The 19964-nt window shown below is 42.4% G+C and overlaps 1 protein-coding gene across 5 annotated transcripts in view; it reads left to right on the plus strand.

Moving 5' to 3' along the window:
• Window positions 1-19964, plus strand: part of STPG1 (sperm tail PG-rich repeat containing 1) — a 264699-nt gene that overhangs the window by 82316 nt on the left and 162419 nt on the right. For all 5 annotated transcript variants that reach the window (XM_085647846.1, XM_085647848.1, XM_085647849.1 and 2 more), the window contains one exon: window positions 19715-19816. In XM_085647846.1, the coding sequence (XP_085503972.1) occupies window positions 19715-19816 (102 nt within the window). The remainder of the gene's footprint in view (window positions 1-19714; window positions 19817-19964) is intronic.

Here is a 19964-nt window from a genome sequence, read left to right on the forward strand (position 1 = left end):
TGGGCACAGGGTCAAGACTGATTTGCATATGGCTGGGTTCAAACTGGAATGGCATGGTGAGGAAAACAATTATGGATTTAGGCCCAGATCTCTGTACTGGGGTGAATGTATGACATTGTTCTGCATTCTGTCCATCAATTGCTACTTTTGCATGCTGCACCTACTTAGCATGTTACTGGGTCCCTGTTGTGAATTTGTTGACCCTAAAGAACTGAGAGGCCTCTCAACTAAGCTTTTGCGGGTGGTTGCTATTGGCACCAGTTAGACCCTCTGGATTCATTCTAGACTGCGGACTGGCTCCACTACTGGTTCCCTCCCCGGTAGCACAACCAACACTGGAATCCAATCTGCTGGTGCTGATGCGGGGGCCATCGACTCCAGATGATGACGGCTGTCCAATGCTGAGAGGGTGCCACTCCAATCTCGACCAAGGCTGCACACTTCTTTATCTCACAACGCCTTTACCATCCTTCTGATTCCGATACAGTGCCTCTGCCTTCCGAAAGGGCTCATACCCTTCATGAGTTATTTGACACAGAATCCGATAATGGGAGTTATGACACTGTGGATGAGATTGCCCATCCGAACTAAGAGGAAAACTAGAATGAGGATCTCCAGGATGAAAGTGGTCTGGATACCGCCCCAGACACTGGTCTGATTTATCCCCCAGGGCCTGCTGCAGAAGACATTTCCTTCTTCGTTATGGTCATGCAAAGGGAGGCAGTGGTCCTTGAGCTTCATCTTCCCCACCAAGAGGTTAAAACCACTGTTATGACGGAGGTGTTGCAGCCAGGCCAATTACGTTCTCCTGTTTAATGAGACTCTTACAGATAGATATGCTGTAGGATACCTGTGCCAAATGGTTGTATGATGGAACCACTCATGCTTTTACCAGACATACCTTTACAATGCAGGCAATATGACGAACACATTGCTACCACACTTTCCTTTATCATGCACGTCATTTCAACGAATTGGCTTAAAGAAGCGCTGGATTTTGAAATAGTAGAATTTACTATTCCAACTCCAGTCTGTGCAACAGTAGGGAAAGTGTTGGGCTTAAAATCCAACACCAAAGGGAGGATGATAAACTTTGCCGCCATGCAGTCGGAATATCAGATGGAGGAGGGGGAATATTTCCACTATCTCCAGGTCAGGCATGCAATACACTGTAATCTCAAGGATGGGGAAAGATTGCTAGAATATTCCCCGTTGGAAGACAGGCTTCTGCTTGATCCAGTGATTGATAAAGCTATCTCACTCACATATAAAAAGCTAATAAACAATACTGCAGACCCCCTGAGACCTTAACGAGAGGCCTGGGAATCAGACGTGGGCCTCCTCGAGGATGATGACTGGACAGAGGCCCTACAGAGCCCCAGAGAAATAGCGATATGGGCATGGTTTCATCTCGTCCGGCTTCGAAATGTTCATCGTTCCTACATCCCTAGGACAGTACAACATCGCATTGGCTATTGTGGGTCTGACAAGTGCATGCGTGGATGTAACGAGACTGGGACATTCTTCCATATCCTGTGGGAGTGTCCTCTGATTCAAAGGTACTGGAAGAAGGTGGCCCAGATCCTGTCTGAGGTGGTAGGCTCCACGGTCCCGGTGGACGCTAGGTGACATATCCTTGGAGTGACTGAGGAGGTACTATGGCCTAAATGAACTACAATCTGGCTCTCATTGGCGGGCATAGTGGCGAAACGAAACATAGACTAAACTATGGGGGGCTAGTGAGGTTCCTTCGGTGGGGGGCTGGAAAAGGGATCTCGATTGGTGTCAAAGGGCAGAACATACTGTGTACCAGAGTAGAGGGTGCCCGCGGAAGTGGGAAAAGATTTGGGGAGCCTGGATGGCATACCGGGGGGATTTATTGACCGATTGAGGGGCATCACCTACCATCGTGTAGTGGGGCTCTTGGGAACACGGTGGTCGCCTTGGGGTTATTAGTGAACTAAGGGAAATGTACATTAGGAATAATGTCATGTAATGTATTTGCTGGTCAACTGCTGAATAACTTGTCTCATTGAAAGGAAATAATTTTTGTTGTTGTCAATAAAAAGATGTTTTAGAAAAAAAAAATCCAACACCAATCCAGCAACGCGTTCCCTAAAGCAAGTCGTTGTAACGACGTGCATGGTAATGGAATACGTGGTAACAACGCATTTTTTGTAGTGCCCATGTTGTAACGGCACTGCGTAGTTCCGGCTGCATGGTATAGGCTGTTTCCCAAGCCAAACCCTTCTCGAGTTAACCTGTTCATCGCCAGATCACCAGACACCATCAACCTTCTCAGGATGAACCCAAACTGATTTCCCACTACTCTCGCTGACATGGAATCAAAGGTGATAAAGACCTTTGGTAAGAGGGTTTTCTGCTCTAGAAGTTTGGACCTTTGCTCAATCAATGCCAGCTGCCACTTAGGCTGCTAATCTCACACCTGGTGGAACTCTGTGGCTCAAGTCTTGTCCATGGTTCCGGAAGAAGCACAGGCCTTTTTTTCTCAAGCCATGTAAGATGGTTGTGATATGGCCTAGCTCACCATCCGCTGTGAACTGGATACCACTGACTTCTTCTGCAGGGCTACTGGAAAAAGTGTTGCCAGGCACACATGGATGTGGTCCACCGGCTTTTTGGGAGACGTTCAGGCTGGTCTAATGGACAGGCTGTTCATTGGCTCCCAACTGTTTGAAGATAAAGCGGACAAGGCCCTGGAACACTTCAAAGATAGCAGGGCCACAGCGCATTCCTTGGGCCTTTCTGCTCCCCTGCACCAGCCACACCAACAGTTGCCCCCGTCTGTGCTTTGCTAGAAGCCACAGCTGTGGTACCCATAGGAGAGAATAACAGGGACAGTGGACAGCCCAGTCTTCAACCACCCCAGCTGCTGCTCCCACCAAGCCCTTGATGGCACACAGCAACACTGTTGGAGGCAGGATGCACTTCTTGCTGCAAGGGTGTCAGGTGATAACTTGGAACTGGTGAGTCCTGTAAATTGTTCATAGGGGTTGCGATTTGCTTGAACCTCTGCCACATCTTCCACTATCCTCAGAATGGCTGAGAGAGGACCATCTTTCTGTCTTGCAGCAGGAAGTGCAGGCTATTTTGGCTAAAAGAGCCATAGAAAAAGTCCCAGCGCCAGAAGTCAGTTATGGTTATTATTCCAACCATATCAAGGTGTCAAAAAAAAGATGGGGCCTCTGTCTCATATTAGACATTTAACCTCTCAAAGCCTTTCTGTAAAATGACAAGTTCAAGATGCTCACCCTGGCCTGGGTCTGCCCTCCTCCTGGAGACTAGATGGTCGCACTTGACCTGTAGGATGTTTATGTTCACATCCCCATCCCCATCCTGAAGGCCCACAGTGTTTACTAGCGATTCACGCTAAGCCACAATCAGTTTCAGTTTATGATACTACACTTTAGCCTCAACAGTGCCCCTCTGGTGTTCATGAAAGTGAAGGCCGTGGTTGCAACACATCTTCAGATGTCAGGGGTCCCAGTCTTCCCTTACCTCAATGACTGCCTACTGATGGCAGGTTCACCACAGGCAGTCATCTCCTCCGTCCAGCATACAGCAAATCTCTTAGCATCATTTAGGTTCACTATCAACATGCCAAAGTCACACCTAACTCCTTTACAGCATCTCCCCTTCATTGGAGCCATTCTGGAAACGGTTCAGTTTCATGCTTATCACCCAGAAAAGAAAGTCTAGGGTATTCAGAGTTTCATCCTGATGGTTCCCTCACTGTCCCTGACCCCATTTAGGAGGACTCTGACAGTGCTGGAACTGACGGCCCCCTGCATCCTGCTGGTCAATCATGCTAGATGTCATATCCCGGCTCTGAAGTGGGATCTGAAGTTCCTGTGGAATTATAATATACATGACTAGCGGTTGTTGGTAGGTTGCAGTCTTGCGAATTGTAAATAATCTGTGCCGCCACCTTATTTTGTATAACTGAAGGACTGGCCATTTCATTTTGCTATTTCATGTGCTGTGTATTGTTTTCTTAGTACTCTAAAGTTAATTGTGCTGTTGTTATTCATGTTCAGTTCATTGTGTTTAATTAATTGTTCTTCTTTGTTTGACATGATTTAAATGTTTAAGTGTATGACAAAATTTGGTCAATTTATGCAGGTGTAATAAAAACACCAAACCAGTTTAGTAGTTAGAGGTGGTTTTTGTAAACATCTAATCAATTTCAACCACACACCCAGACACCCTGTTGTTTAAAAAAAATAAAATAAAAAAAATAATGAAAACCTAGCACTTTGCGTCAATGACCAAGCCCTGGACAGACAATCATATCCCAGGTACCTTACAATCTAGATAATGAAATTAGTACCTGCTAAGCAAAGCCACATGGACTAGGTATATTACTGTCCATCCCGATTTCTTTCTTCCTCACAAGAACAAGCCGCTAGGTGATCTGCTCTTTGTTTCACTCACCCTGATTCCGAGCCATGAAGGGCATCCCGAATCTATATCAACAAAGTACCTCTTAGCCACACCTGGGGGGTCATTATAATCGCGGGCAGATCACCACCGCCCGCCCGGCAGTGGCGATCATATGGTGACACAGTTTGTGTTACTGCACAATCACTGTACAAATTGTCCCATGTGGTTTTCTTATGTTTCACCTACCTTTATATTTAGAATAATCCTCCCTGTTCTGTTTTTCAGTGATTACAAGAAAGCTGAGTCAGGTAGGGTGTGTAGACAGAAATGATTAATTCATCCTGCAATTGCAGGGAATTTCTGCAATGTAGATAACTTATGCACAATTAGTATGATATCCCTATAGGCGCTCTCGCCTGTTTCTCTCACCTGGCTCGGCGGGCTAGTGTAGACTTATTAAACCAGTTAGAATGCCAAAACCAAGTACTATACATTGTAAGAGACTTTATAGTGTACCCCCAACTTGACAACATTAGGATACCGTACCATATGCCACCAAGGATTCTCATGTGGCATGGATCTGTGGGCGGAGTACCTAGGCCTTACCTTCTGCAGCACATAGCGCCGAGACACCTATGGGTTTTTGCACGCTTTATAAGTTGTTTTAACATAACATAACATAACATAACTAATCCTGTTTGGGTTCTGGAGTAGCGTGCTACCTGCCAAAAAGCGCTTCAACACCTCATCAGGGGTAGCAAGCGCTATTAAAATTCAAACCCTTCCCTCTTCTATCCCTCCACTATCCTTTTACAATCCAGATAACAAACTAACATGTCCGACGCTCAAATCAGATTAATTTCATATTTCCCTACACTAATTCACCAATAATCCTTCTTGGGATCCGGAGTAGCGTGCTACTCACCAAAATATGCTTCAACACCTAATCAGGGGTAGCAAGAGCTATATAAATGCAAACCTTTCCCTCTTCTATCCCTTCACTATCCTTCCCAATGCAAATCACAGACTAAATTATGCCAGCCTGTCTATGGCGGTTCAACCACCATTGAAAGGCTGGCGGGGATGTACTTTGGGGGCCCATTGTGGGCCCCCCTTGTGCAGGGGCATGTGGAATTTGCACTTGGGGGGCACCTATAGTGCCTCCCTACAGTTCCATGCACCAGGTGGCAGGCACAACATGGTGCCTGTCACGTAGTGCAGGGAAATGCACAGCATGCCTTTTTACCATTGCCAAAGAACAACAATAGGTCTTGGCTCCAATCAGTAAGACTGAGTCCTTGAACAACAAAACAATACAATTGCCAGTGCTGATACTCCTTTATGAAATCTTAACTGCGGCGCATGAAAAAATCTATGTCAGCCTGAAAAAACAATTTGACTTTTCTTTAAATTCTCAGAAGTATTTTTTTTCTTTTCACAAGACAACACCTCTTTTTGATTTTTAGAGACAACTACAAAACATTCAAATACAAAAGTATATACAAAATGTACAACTCAAAACTCATCCCATACATTTCTGACCACAATCCACTCATCTTTCATTCCACATTCACCACTTCCAACCCACACTACACCACAACAAAGGCCCTTCCTGGTATTATACTGTCCCTATTAAATTTTAAACAAAGGGGCACAGCCAAACAACAAACTTTTTAAATCATCCTTTAGTGCACCACTATCCTAAAAATTAAAATTTCTTTAGGATTCAATAGTCATTAATAGTGCACATTTCGGAACAAACATTAAACAATTGTTTGGCAAAACAACGCAAGGTCGACGCGTTTCGAACACCCTATTTTTTGAAGGGGTTGTCCTCAGGACCACACAAGTTTTTCTTATTCAAAATACAACCAACCGATCTCTGGTTGACTGAATTCCAAGTTTGTAGGATTGTGGTATCCAGATTGTGTTGTCTCCGCTGTATAATAATATTTCTTTGAGTAACTTTTAAATCCACCCGCTGGAGGCCTCTCCCGGTGGCTACTTTTTCAATACATCTTCATTTGCAGCAAAACGTCTTTCTAAGCATGTCAAAAGATCCTGCTGCGTGCAGCATTTGTATTTTCTTTTCTTCCTTTTTATCACGCTCGAGCTCGTTACGTAGCTTTTGAAAATCTTTTGTGTTTCTTCTATCGAGCAGGTCTCCGTATCTATTTCGTTTCTGTTTGGTCCCAAGCGGAAACGAAATAGATAGTAAAAGTTACTCAAAGAAAAATTATTATACAGTTCTGTTTATATGCTTATTAGCTACACAAACTGCCGTGCAAATATTACATCTCCAGCCATGCCTCTTTTAGACAGCTTTTGCCACTGCGTTACGTGCGGGCATCACCCATGGCCACCATACGGGCATACCATGTGGTCTACACACTTATGGACTAGCAGTGGGGGCCACACTCATGAACCAGCAGTGGGGGTCATGACATTAATGAAGTGGTGGCTGGCCTGGGTTCTATGACATCTGTTCTCCTGCCTTTGAAGTCCAGCTTATCTCCTTAGCCTATCCTTGGTTTTCCAGGAAGCAAATCTCCTCCCACCAAATGGCTGTATTGTTTCAGCCCCAGGCCTCTTCACACCTAGTCAGGGAGTAGTTTGGCTCAGGCTATCATAGGCTGACCAATCAGATGAGGCTCCTACAGGGCTGCTTTAGGTACATTCAGGATAGTAAGTTCTAAAACTACTTTCCTGTAATAGTTATCACAAATCAGGCCTTGGCAAGTTGTTGGATTTGTTATAACTATTATTTTGATACTTTGAATGATATTGCTAGCTAGCTCCAATCAAAAGATAGACTTTATTAAGTTTAATAAAGCCTTCCCATGTTAGCCTACGGGGCTAGCACCACTACAATAGGTGAAAACTACTTTTCCTGTTTTTCGGTACAAGGGCATATACATATTTTATATTGTCCCTGCTTTTTGTGACAATGGATATAGAAAGGTACTTGTGGGCTTTTGAAGTACTTTTAATTCCAAAGTCGAATTTGGACATCGTTTTCTTTAAAACCATCCTGCAGGACTGGCTTTACTTTAACACCAGACACCACAACAGTGCACATTTAAGTGCATTAGGTCCACGGGTGTCTCTAAACCTACAATCCCTACCATATACTAGGGACTTACAAGTAGATTGTCTTGGCCAATTAGAATGAAACCAATTACCATATACCGTTAGACGACAGTGGCCTGGACTTGGTGAGCAGAGCCCAGGGCACTTTCAGAGTCAGTAAACATAAGCATCTGTCAAAAAATGTGGGGTGATCCGGGCATAAAGGATAACTTTCCTACACGTAGATTGTAAAGCAAGCCTGGCTGTTTGCCAATTGGGCAGCTAAACATAGCCATACTGCTAGATAGCGCCAGGTGTTTGTTGTGACCTAGACTCTGCAAAATGTTCTGGTGATCATGATATATTTAATTAATGACCAACACCAGAGTTCTTCATAAAGCACAACTCAATGCTTCGTAAGGAGATTTGATAATCTCCGCTCAAAATTAAGGTAGTGTTTGAATACACAAGGGGTAGAGAAAGGAGTAGTGAGTAGAACAAACAGAAAGCAAGTGATGATGAACTCTTCTCCCGTCATGGATATGGCTACTGGTGAACCCTCTACCCGTTCATCAGAATGTAATAGTTGTTGACAGGAAGAGTATGTAGCAGATGAGTTGGGTGAGTTCTGTCACAGGGACTATGTGGGGAGGATATAAAGGACTTGACCCGACAGTTGGAGGGGGAGGGCATGAAGAAAGGCGGAGGGGATATTGACTTTTCTGTAGTGAGAACTACTTCTGGTGAGTAAAATCATTGTGAGTTACTGAAGGCCAAGCAACTCGGGAATTGTTACCAGACACCACCACGCCCAGGTTCATTGAATGTAAGCCTAATGTCCATAGAGCCAAATACTATAGCCTTATAGCCCGCCGTAGCGGCTATACTGGCTCTTATATGCCCGCTCCAGCGTTAAAGGCTCGAGCCGAAGGTGAGGGACTTTAACAAGGGAGCGGGACTTTAATAGCCGGTATAGCCCAGCTACGAAGGGTTACAAGGCTATTAGAACATTCTGCCACTTGAGAGCAGAATGTTCCGACAAATAAAACAAAGGCCTCTCGGAGTTTTGGGGGACTTTAAATTCCCTCGGGTTCTGAGAGGCCTTTGAAAACAACTTTGGAATGTTGCTTTGCGGGTCTTTACTGGCCCGTAAAAGCATGGAGCACTCCATTGTCTTCAATGGAGCTCCCAACATTCCAATGTTCTGATATGGTTTAAACAAAATACTAGTGGCAGTATGACAGGGCTGCCATGTGTGCTAATAGGAGCTTGGTCTTTGTGGATGTTTAAACATGTGCGTATATAAATTGTAAATATGTATACAGGTGACTAAGAACCTGTGTCTTATGCACTTGTGGCACAGGACATACCTTTGGCCATATGTGGCACAATTACATGTATAATACAATTTTTTTTTTAAATGAAGAATTTTAAAAAGCAGAAAAATGTTCAGCAAAAATATTTATAAGATGGAACCTTTTTTTCTGCACTTAAAATTTCTCCCACGTAAAATAATGGTTGTATTTTTCAGTTACAAATATGGCACCATGTCTGCCAGCCACTGGGCGCAAGATGCCTGCTGTGAGTAAAGGCGACACTGAAATGGGAGGAAATTAACCTGAAGAGTTACCTTTATCTTTATATGAATTCCATAAAACTCATCATTTAAACTTTCTCGTATTTCCAAGTTTCACATTTACAAACAGCAGGCATCTTGCTTCCAGTGGCCTGTAGACAGGGTGCCATATTAATAACAGAAAAATACAGAGTACTGCCAGTCTAACAAACATTTGGGAAAGTGCATACATTCAGTGGTAGCATTTACTATTCTAACCCCAGCCTAGTAAATACTGGGGAAAGCTCTCACATTGGGGAGATCAGAATCACTATTCTAACTCCAGTCTAACAAACTTTGAGGAAAGTGCAAAAAATTGAAAGTAGTAGGAGGTCAGGTTTTCTATGCTAAGTCCAGTCTCACAAGCATCGGGGAAATGCATACATTGGGGTGATCATATTTACTATTGTAACTCCAGTCTAACAAACATTTGAGAATGTACATACACTGTAGAGTTTACATACAACACACCAAAATAAATACCAATTAAAAATATTAAAAATATTTCATAAATGTTCAAAAAATTTAAATTTAAATTTATGAACAATTCTCGAAAGCACAAAAATAATTCTTAGCATACGACATGCAGGTTTAAGATAAAAGTAATAAAATCGTTCATGAAATAAAAATGATTGTAAGTTCAATGTGATAATTAATTATTTATTTGTTAAAGGATACCCATACATTTCCCAAGCATACACAACATCCAAAACATAGTATAAGAATAAAACATGGAAAACACAGAAATATCAAACATTAAAAATGTAACATATTAACAAAATTAACAATAGTTAATAGATACTTTAGAAAGAACAAATCCCACCCAATCCCCAATGCACAAGACAATCTATCGAATACATAAAATTAAAATGTATCAAACATATACACACATATTTTTATAAAATTACAAATACTGACATATATATCTATACATTTTAAATAAATAATTTACATAAGTAATACATTAATCAGTTATCCATTTATACTTATTTTATTTAAACACTACCCATCCAATCCCTCAGGAAATCACATAACTAGAATTATTAAATAATTACAAACTTTATCAACGTTGTAAACAAATAAAAAGCAGCACCTGTCAGGGCGCACCGACTAAGAACAAATTTCCTTCCACAGGAGCAGATGCTAAATCCCAACTCCCACCTGCAGGTGAGTGGGCAGACTGAGACAACAATCTGCACAACTCCACCAACAGGGGGGAAGGGGAAATGGGAAGACAAAGAGAGACCGTCTCCAGATCCAGTAATCCTCTGCTACCTCTCTGTACTTGAGCTTCTTGGAACTCGCATCAGAAAAGGGAAAGCAGAACCTGTACAAACATTAATGTTCCATTGATTAGTACTGTTGTCTTAAATTCTACTTTTAACTATAAGCATATTGTACATATGAGAATAATTCTTAACAATATATATTTCTACACACACCTGGATATTTAGGAAGGCTAGCCACTCTCTGAGACTGAAGAAACTCTAACACCTTGTCTATTCAAACCTCTAGACCCTTTGGATGGTGGTCTGAAAGAACAAATACTCAATCAGTACTTATATATATAGTTCCAAGGTTTTGTTTACAGTACTTTTCACATTAACTTTGAATTCACGTGCAAAAAACTCTGCAACAAGTCTTTGAATTAGGCAAAAAGAAATTAGAACATTCTTACAGTTTAAACTCCCGTGCTGAAACCAAGAAAAACGTGTTTTGCGATTCTCTAATTGCAATTTTTAGGGAATCGCAATTACAGAATTGCAAAACGGAATGTAGGTAGGATTAGCAAAATATTTTGCGATTCCCACCTATTACTTATTTGCGAATCCCAAATTGAGATTCGCAAATAAGGAATACCTTGCCATTCATTCCTATGGGCTAGAAGGCCCATAGGAATGAATAGGAAGACATTCTCAATTTGCGATTCTCAATTAGAGAATCGCAAATTGAGAATGCAATTTCAAGGTTGCAAGGGTGTCAATAGGACACCCTTTTGCACCCCTGAAATAAACATGTGTGCACATGTGGCGCACATACATGCGCTAAGGGCATGTATGTGCGCCACATGGCACTTTGAAAAATGCAAAAAAGTGCATTTTTCAAGGAAATCGCAAATTACCACCAACCTGAGGTTGGTGGTAATATGCGATTCCTTAAGCCAAAATTGCACAACTTGGGTGCTTCCTACATTGCCTTTAAGGAATCGCAATTTGGGATTCCTTAAATGCATTAGCAAAATAAGGAATCGCAAATTTTGCGATTCCTTATTTTGCGTGTGGGTTTTTGTGTGCTACATAGCACACTGCCCAAATTGCGATCGCAAACGCCGAAATTCGGCATATTTCAAGCATTTGTGATCGCAATTTGCCTTCCTACATATGGCCCGAAGAATCTTCTTCTTTAACTCTTTATCTTGAGAAAGACACTCTGAGGCGACTATTATATTGAGACACTAGTCTCCACAGAAAATAAGTCTCTGGTGTGCACACCGCTATTTAATGGGGGGAACTTACAAAATAGCTGAAGTTCTTGGAAAAAACAAGAGAACCTGTGCATTAAGAAGACGCAGCTCCTCAGACCAGTTCCACAGTTGAAGTGCGCCGTTCAAAGGGATCGCGCGCTGGAAGAAACACTTCAGCGCAAGAGCAAAAAAGACTAGATTGCAACAATTGATTTTGATGGCGGCCGCCATCTTGAAATTCTGGGACACCCAGTGCTGGCGATTTTGAACAGTAAATGATGTAAGAACATCTTAGAATGGAAACGTTGCAGGTACCAATGAGGGTAAATTGCGAAAAGAGTCTTTTTCCTTTTGGGGGAACAGTTTAGAAGGCAAGCAATAGCTTTCCTGACAGCACCTGCCCCAAAGCCGTTGTTTCTGTGAAGGAAGGGGCGGACCACCAGCCCCAGCTCACTCCGCGACAGTAAGCTGCCCGCGCTATTTTCGTTCCAGGAGGCACAGGATAAAGCCCAACTGGGCTCCCGCAGCACGGGTCACGCCCGGGCGAAGACCAGGTCAAGAGCGGGCCCGTCTGTGGCCGTCTGAGGATGGGCTGGGCCTACTCTCTTGGCCCTTCCGTTTGGGACTCAGTATTTTGCTGCAGTGACTTGAGGCCTACTGCAGAGGTGAAGTTTTGTAACTATTTTTAACACTGCCAACGATGAACTAAGCTTCCCTGAGGTAACGATTTGACTAGTTCTAACTGTTTTTAAGCTTGGGCCATTAAGTCATGAGTAGATGGAAAGCCACACCAGCCCTAAATCCCACCAGTGCCACATTGGATGGTTTTCTGTAAAAAGGTCTTGGGGGCAATCAGTAAGGAAATTGAACTGACGGAGCGAAGACATTCACTCGCCCCTATCCCATCATTATCTCCTCCGGCCCCTGCAGACATTATTATTAGTGATACTGAGTCTAGGACTCTATTAACACTCTTTCCAGTGGTGAATATTATTGACAAAGCCAATGTTCTTATAAATGTCGATACAAATTTACAAAAACCTAATCTGACTATGGAGGAAACCAGATGCCCACAAGTTATTTGGGGGAAAATAAAAGGGCAGAGGTGGATCCCAATCAAAGGGGCAATGCCCCGTGGTAAAAAAAAACAGGCAAGAAACATCAAAGGGGAATGTCATCAGACCAAGTGGTGGTGCGGGGAGGGGGGCCACCTCAGAGAAAATGGTCACCTCCTTCCTTACTAGAGTTAACCAAATGATATTTGAGGCCTTGAACCCTATCCTAGAACGGTTGGGACACATTAAAGAACAGCTTTGTCTAGTGGGGAGGGACTCAAAAAAGAAAACATCATATAGTACACTGAGAGATGCGGCTACACATACTGATAATCAAGAAGTCACCCCTGTTAAAGGAGTGCTCTCCTAACAATAACACATACTCCTATTTTGAATGTAGATCCCCCCCAATAAGTCTAGTTTCCTAACTGAACGGGCCGCTTGAGAAACAGTTCCTTCTAGAAAGACCCAACAGGTAGGCCAAGGGGGTAGCACTACTGAGGAGAAATGACTTGCCCAGGGGCGGCGGATCAGTGGCAGATTGCATCATGCAAACTCTATTTGTTCAACACACGCATCTATTGGTGGGGAAGGGGTGCGAGATCTATTAAATTTACCACCAAATTGCACCCCCTAGATCCTGGTACTAGCGCGAGTCCCCCCATTACCACCTGACTTTCATGAAGACTGTCAAAGTCTCATAAACAAGTCAGCCCACTGGTGCACTAGTAAAACAATGTGTGAGACTAAGCTGCTTAATAACATCATTATGGCACGGCGGGTGGGCTGGTTAAGCTGCACACCGAAATCGGTGGGAGGAGACTGCATGGTCTTAAACTTCAGGGATCCTAGGTGTGCATTATTTGTGTCGACTCATGTTAATGATATGATGGGCGTGAATGGTCCCGTACGGGCATATACCTTGTTTTTTTTTTATCCTTCCCACACCGGACCTAGCACTTTAGAAAGGCTAGATCAAACTAGACCCAAATATTGTAATTTTATGCACCCACAGCCTATCACCCAGACAACCCGTTTTGAAGCTCTTTCTGGCTTAACTGATATTGATTAACTGCAGGATCTACCTTGCCAGCCAAATGATGTGGGAGGTTTGGAATATTTATGCAATAATCAACGGGAAATGGCATGCGAGGAGGAAAACAAACCTGAAGAGGCCGTTTCTTTAGTTGGTGGTATATCTGATGTGCCTGCTAATATAATTAGGGGGTTGGCTCAGCAGGAAAGCACTGCTACAAATGTTAAAATCCTATCCTGGAATATAGCGGGTATTCATTCAAAATTGGGGAACGAGAACTGGTTGGGCTTTATTAGAGGTTTCTACCTCCTATGTCTACAAAAAACCTGGTCCTCAGATGACATCTTTATTGATGGTTCCCGCTCTATTTGTGTCCCTGCAACCCTGTCTCCATCAGGAATAGCCATGGGTGGTATTGTGGTGCTTAATTGAGGTAAAATATGGATCTGTAAAAGCCAAATGTATAATCACATCCCCATGGTACCAATTAATAACGATCTCCGGTCTGGCTAAGGTTAAAATACTATTGGTGAATTGGTACCATAACATCTTTGACAAAGACAATTGTCAAGTAATAGAGGCCCTAGAAATGGACCATACCCAAGCCACCTCGAAAATGGCAGCCATTATGTATTTTATGGGTTGGGGTTTTAATTGTACCATTTGTAAGTACAGCTGTCAGCGTGTGTGTGGGCTGGAAGACACCGAGGGTCAGCCCTTGTCTCTCTTTATTCACTCTCTTCATGGTGAAGCCCTAAATTCTATTCTCGCAGCAAATGATCTAAGTTTTTTAAACATTTATGAGTGCAATCTTCTCTCGCAGTTCTCAACCTTCATTGGCAGTGGTAGGGTTAGCTCTGTCGATTTCATGCTAATGACAAAGAATTGTACCACTCTCGTTCAGGATTTTATGATTAAGCCAAACTGTGCAAGTGATCACTATCCTCTTATTGTTTATCTTAATTTAAAACCAAAAATGGGGCATAGTGATGAACGTCTGAATCAATATAACTCCAATAAAAGAATCAGATTGAACTGGGGACTGGTAAGCCCTTTAAAATTTGAGGAAAATATTATTATAAGTAATTATGATTTAATAGAAGGGTGCTTGCAGCTAGATTGCTCCCCGGCAGAACTGATTCGGGAATTTAAGTTACTTTGTTGTGACATAGCCCAGAGGCTGACCAGGAATGTCACCCAAAAGCAACCCTCAGAGGTGCGATGATTTAACACAGAATGCTTCAAGGCCCACAAGGAATTATGAAGTGCCCTGCATGTCATTCCCGTGATTGAGAGTTAATTAAAATAACGAGGCATAAATATAAAAAGGTGATAGCATATAGGAAGACGGAACTGAGGAGGATGGCGTGGGAGGACTTGGAAAAAGAAGGCTCTCTCAAAGATTTAAAAATAAATTGGAAAATTATAAGTCAACCATTGTTCACTGAAGATGCAAGGCAGATGGACTCACTTAGGTGAAACATGGGAATCCCACTTCTCCGGTATTTCTAACCCCCTACACAAGGAAATAGAGGAGGAACCAGAGGAAATACCCATTCATTTAACTTTAGCCACACAACTTAGTTTGTCCATCACAGTTGGGGAGGTGGAGGTGGCTTTTAATGCAGGGTATCTGTCTGCAAGCCCCCGGCCCAGATGGGGTGCTCCTTGACCTTTTTAAAAGAAATCCTAATCTGTGGACACCTCTACTAACAAATGTTTTTAAAGCAGCCATTATCGGCCCATTGCCCGCGTCATGGAAGGAAGCAATTGTGGTCCCCGTCTTCAAAAAGGGTGATAGAAGTGACCCGTCATGTTATAAGCCCATCTCATTGATTGATGCCACAGCAAAGGTACTGGGCAGGGTCCCTCTTGCATGTTTGGAAGATTGGGCATCCACTAATGGGATCATGTCTGATACACAATATCGTTTCAGGAGGGAGGGGGTGGGGTACAGCTGAACAATGTCTTAACCTATCCCTAATTATCAGTAAGCACATGAGGTCCATAAAGAGCTCTATCCACCTGACCTTTATGGACATATCTAGTGCCTTTGATACTGTCAACCGGGATAAATTATGGGGCATGATGGAAGGCATGGGTGTTGAAAAAGTGTTAGTAACCCTCCAACGCAGGCTTCATTCCAACACCACAGTCACTATACGATATGGCAGCAAAGGGGAAAAAACTCACCCAATCATCACACCGGAGGGTGTTAGGCAAGGATGCATTTTAGCCACTTTCCTGTTTTTAATTTATACAAATGGGCTGGAGGCTTTTTTATTAAGTAGGGAACTTGACTTCCCCAAAATTGGTAATAAACCTGTTCCTCTATTATCATATGCAGGTGATACAGTTCTATTGGCAAGGACAGCTATGAGCTTGCAGAAATCTCTTGATGCTTTTACTGATTTTATGGCCTCTCTTGATCCAAAAGTTAATTTTATCAAATCATAAACAATGGTATGTGGCCCTAAGACCACAAAACGAAAACGTTTATTGTTCAGGGAGAGAAGATAGAAAAAGTTAATAATTTCTCCTACCTGGGCAATTTATTTAATGACCAGATGAAATGGGAACCACGTTTAATCACTAGAGCACAGCAGACAAGTAGGGCTGTGGATGCATTAATTCGCTTTGCTTGTAAATTGGGGCACAAGCCTGTGAAGGAATTGATTACCCTCTACAGAGCTAAGTGTCTCTCTATTGCCACATACGGGGTTGGGGTTTGGGGCTACAATAAAAGCCAACAGCCCCAAGTAATAGAATACAAATTTATCAAAAGATTACTGATGACACCGAAAAGTGCTCCTACCTTACTCTGTCATACGGAATTGGGCCTAGAGTTTATAGAAGACCGTATAGGCAGCTCCTCTCAGTATTTATGGGCCAAGATTTGGCATTTGAATGACCTAATGTTTTCACAAGATGTCATCAAAGAATGCTTAAAATCAGATAATGCCTTAAAGATACCCTGGCTTCATTATCGGAGGGGAAAATATTATGAGATAGGTCTGGGACTCTTTTTGAAAATCCCAAAAGAATCCCTCCAAATGCCAAGGGAGTCATTAAAGAAGCGTATTGCACTAGGGGCAATATGCGCAATCATCAGCAATATGGTGATATGGGAGAGCCCCACTGGTTTCCGGCTACGCTACAATTTTATTTAACTTTTTCTATCAACTCTCTGTTTAGATTTTGTCTAACAAGGTTCAGCTTATGCACTGTGCACTTTTTGTTGGCGTTTCCATGCCAAGGAGGGTGGACAGGCAGGCTCATGCCCTGTCCGTGTGATGTTTCTTCCAGTCAAAGCACAATGCACTTTGTATTATTTTCCACATTGCATAAATCGGCGCGGACGAGATTTTTGCCGCCATTATTAAGGAATATTCGACCGTTTTCGTATATTGATGGTTTTAATTTTTTGCACACACTGGCAACCGCTGGCATTTGCATTGCGGTAGCTAATTATATATGGGGTTCTATCGCAAGCAGAAAGCATTATGAGTAAAATTGTACAAGATCAGTAGGGTAACAGTTTGCTGCTTAGATTGAGTTTAAAAAAAGAAATAACATGATATACCTGGAATTTTATGAATTGCTTTTAAACTTTTTATTCCGGATGTCTCATGTATGGTATCTTTTCGGAAATTGTAAATCTTTTTATGGTTCTTTGAACAGAAATAAAGTTATTCTTTACTTGACATTATTAGATATACTGTTTTAATAAAAAATAATGCCTAATCAATCATCCAATGATCCCAGCAACACAAATAAAAAATATACATTACAATAATATTTTAAAATTAATTAAAAATAGACCTCACAGTAACATAGACAATATAACAATACATAATTCAGTACCATAAACAACATAATAAGATATATTACAGTAAACAATATTTTAAACTTTGATATTATTGTGATATATTTACTTTTGCTATTTTTATCCAAAATATTTTTGTAGTCAAGATATTTTGATCATGGTAATATGATCACATAGTATTTATGAGCTGATATATAGGTGACAGACCTCTTGTACTACAGCTAGGGTCAATATAGGCAAATGGGTGCCTGGTAAGGCAGAGAATGGGGGCACAATAAAACAGTCTTTATTGCCCGCAATTAAGTATATAAGGCCATCAAGCTAAAAAAGCTGCTATAAAAAACTCTGGTAATAGGTGCTAGGTCAAACAAAAAAGCTGGTTCATGTGTGTCAATCCTGCAGCTCAACCTTCTCACCCTGCTCCTCCTAATTGCTCATTCTTCAATGTCACCACCTTCTTCAAGCACACCTATTTTCTAGTAAGATTGGCTATTTTTCTGAAAACTGTAGGTGCGTCTCCAGAGCCTCCTGTATTAGGTGTGTCTCCTGCAGCCTGTGCCAACAGTGCTTTGGCTCTGCCACTTATGTGCCTCAGTACACTTTGTTGAGGGCACCACCCACAAGCAATTGGCAGAGGGAAGAGCGAATCTGCGCACCAAGACTGTGCATTGGGATAAAATGCTGTGCCAGTTTGCCCATACCTAATTGTCTGTTCGGGACTAGACGTAGTGCCAGAAAACTCACTTAATTAATGCTGGAACCTTGACAAGCTTGGACAGGGTGAAGGGTGTCACGGCAACATACTGACAGCAAGGAAAAGCTGTAATTAACCTGCTTCTTTTCCATTAGTCTTTCCACTTCTCTCCATAGGCCAAGATGTACGAAGCACTGATCGCAAAAAATCGGTTGCAATTTGTAACAAGTATTTTGGTGACCAATGTCATATTTTGCAATCCAACCCATGTACTAATAGATGGGTTTGCAAAATACTGAATCGGAGTGGGTCTCAGTTTGACCTACCTCATTAATATTAATGAGCTGTGTCGCAAATTGCGACCCACTATGATTCACAGACATCAAAGGGATGGTGGCCTTCTGGGGTCACCAGATCAATATGTCTGCGATTGCTTTTAATTAAAGCAATTTTATTTAAAATGCAGCCAGTTTTCTTTAAAGAAAACTGAATGTGGTTAAAAAAAGGGAAAGTTTAAATAACATCTTTTAAGAGTAGGCAGTGCTGGAAAGGATCACTGCCTACTCTTAAAATATGCTTTTGTCAAATTTCCAAAGGGGAAGTGGTTACCACTACGTTTGTTTAGGTCGTTATCTTCTGACTGGATTTTGGTCACAAAACATTAATACATCCCATTCTGAATCAGTATGTGAAGCGACACGCCCAAATAAGTATTTAATTGCAAATAAACAATTTGCAATTTGGTAATGTGTTACCAATTCACAATTTGGGTTTCCTACATTCCAAAAGGCCTTTTTGGGGTCGCAAATGACCAATGTGGTGAATCAGACCATTTTTTAATGTAAAATGCCTTCTTACGTTTGACCCCATATCGCTGTAGTATTTGAACGGATTGTCTGACAATGCACTTATTAACAGTGAGCAGGCCCCGCCTCCATGTGTAGAGGTGAAGCCTCCAGGGGCCTGGGAAGGCACACTGACTGTGGGCCACGCTCTCAGTGAGATTCTCCCAGTCCATGCTGACTCCATGGCCCTTTTCGGAATAGGCCCCTTCCAATGGACGAGTGAATGGCGCAACATGCGTAGAGTGGAGGAATAGTGCAGTACTTTACATTCCCATACAATGAGGAAAACGTCATCTCTCACACCAACTCTAGTGCACATTACTGTGACATCACTATCCATTTTAAGGTAGCTCAGTGTGCATCATAACCACCCCATATTGCCACATTGATAATTCTGATTAAAAGCTACCCTATTTATATGCCGAGGGTAGCATATATATCTACCTAGAACACCAGCATAGAGGTAGTGCATAGTGTTGTGTGATTGGCCTTCACGTTGATCCCATTTTTACCATGTTCTAGGTTAGCTTTGAAGAGGTTATGTGGAAATTTGCATGTGTGCTCAGGACATACTCCTGAGCTTGTCTGGGAAGTGTGTATGTGGATTGTGCTGTTGAGTTCGTCAGAGAGTTGATGTTTGTGGAAAACAGGTGGAGTGACACATACATACCTTGGTTCTCACCTGTTATTCTTTCTTTTGTGCTAGAATGAAAATCCAGGTCCAGGGTTTTATAATGTCACTCACAAGTCAGCTGAGATAACCAGCACATCCCTGTCAAAGAAAGGCACAGGATATTTCCCTTCCAAGGTAAGTGAAGCGAACTGTGCTGATCCGAGTCCTAATGGTGCATCTTGCTCTTCATAGATGAAACAGAGCCATAGGTGAAGCTCAGGTAGCACATCACCAGGGGTAACCCCGCAGAGTAGGTGCAGGGGCACTGAATCCATGCCAGGTT

Source organism: Triturus cristatus, chromosome 3_2, assembly GCF_964204655.1.
Source record: "Triturus cristatus chromosome 3_2, aTriCri1.1, whole genome shotgun sequence".
Classification (NCBI taxonomy): Eukaryota; Metazoa; Chordata; class Amphibia; order Caudata; family Salamandridae; genus Triturus; species Triturus cristatus.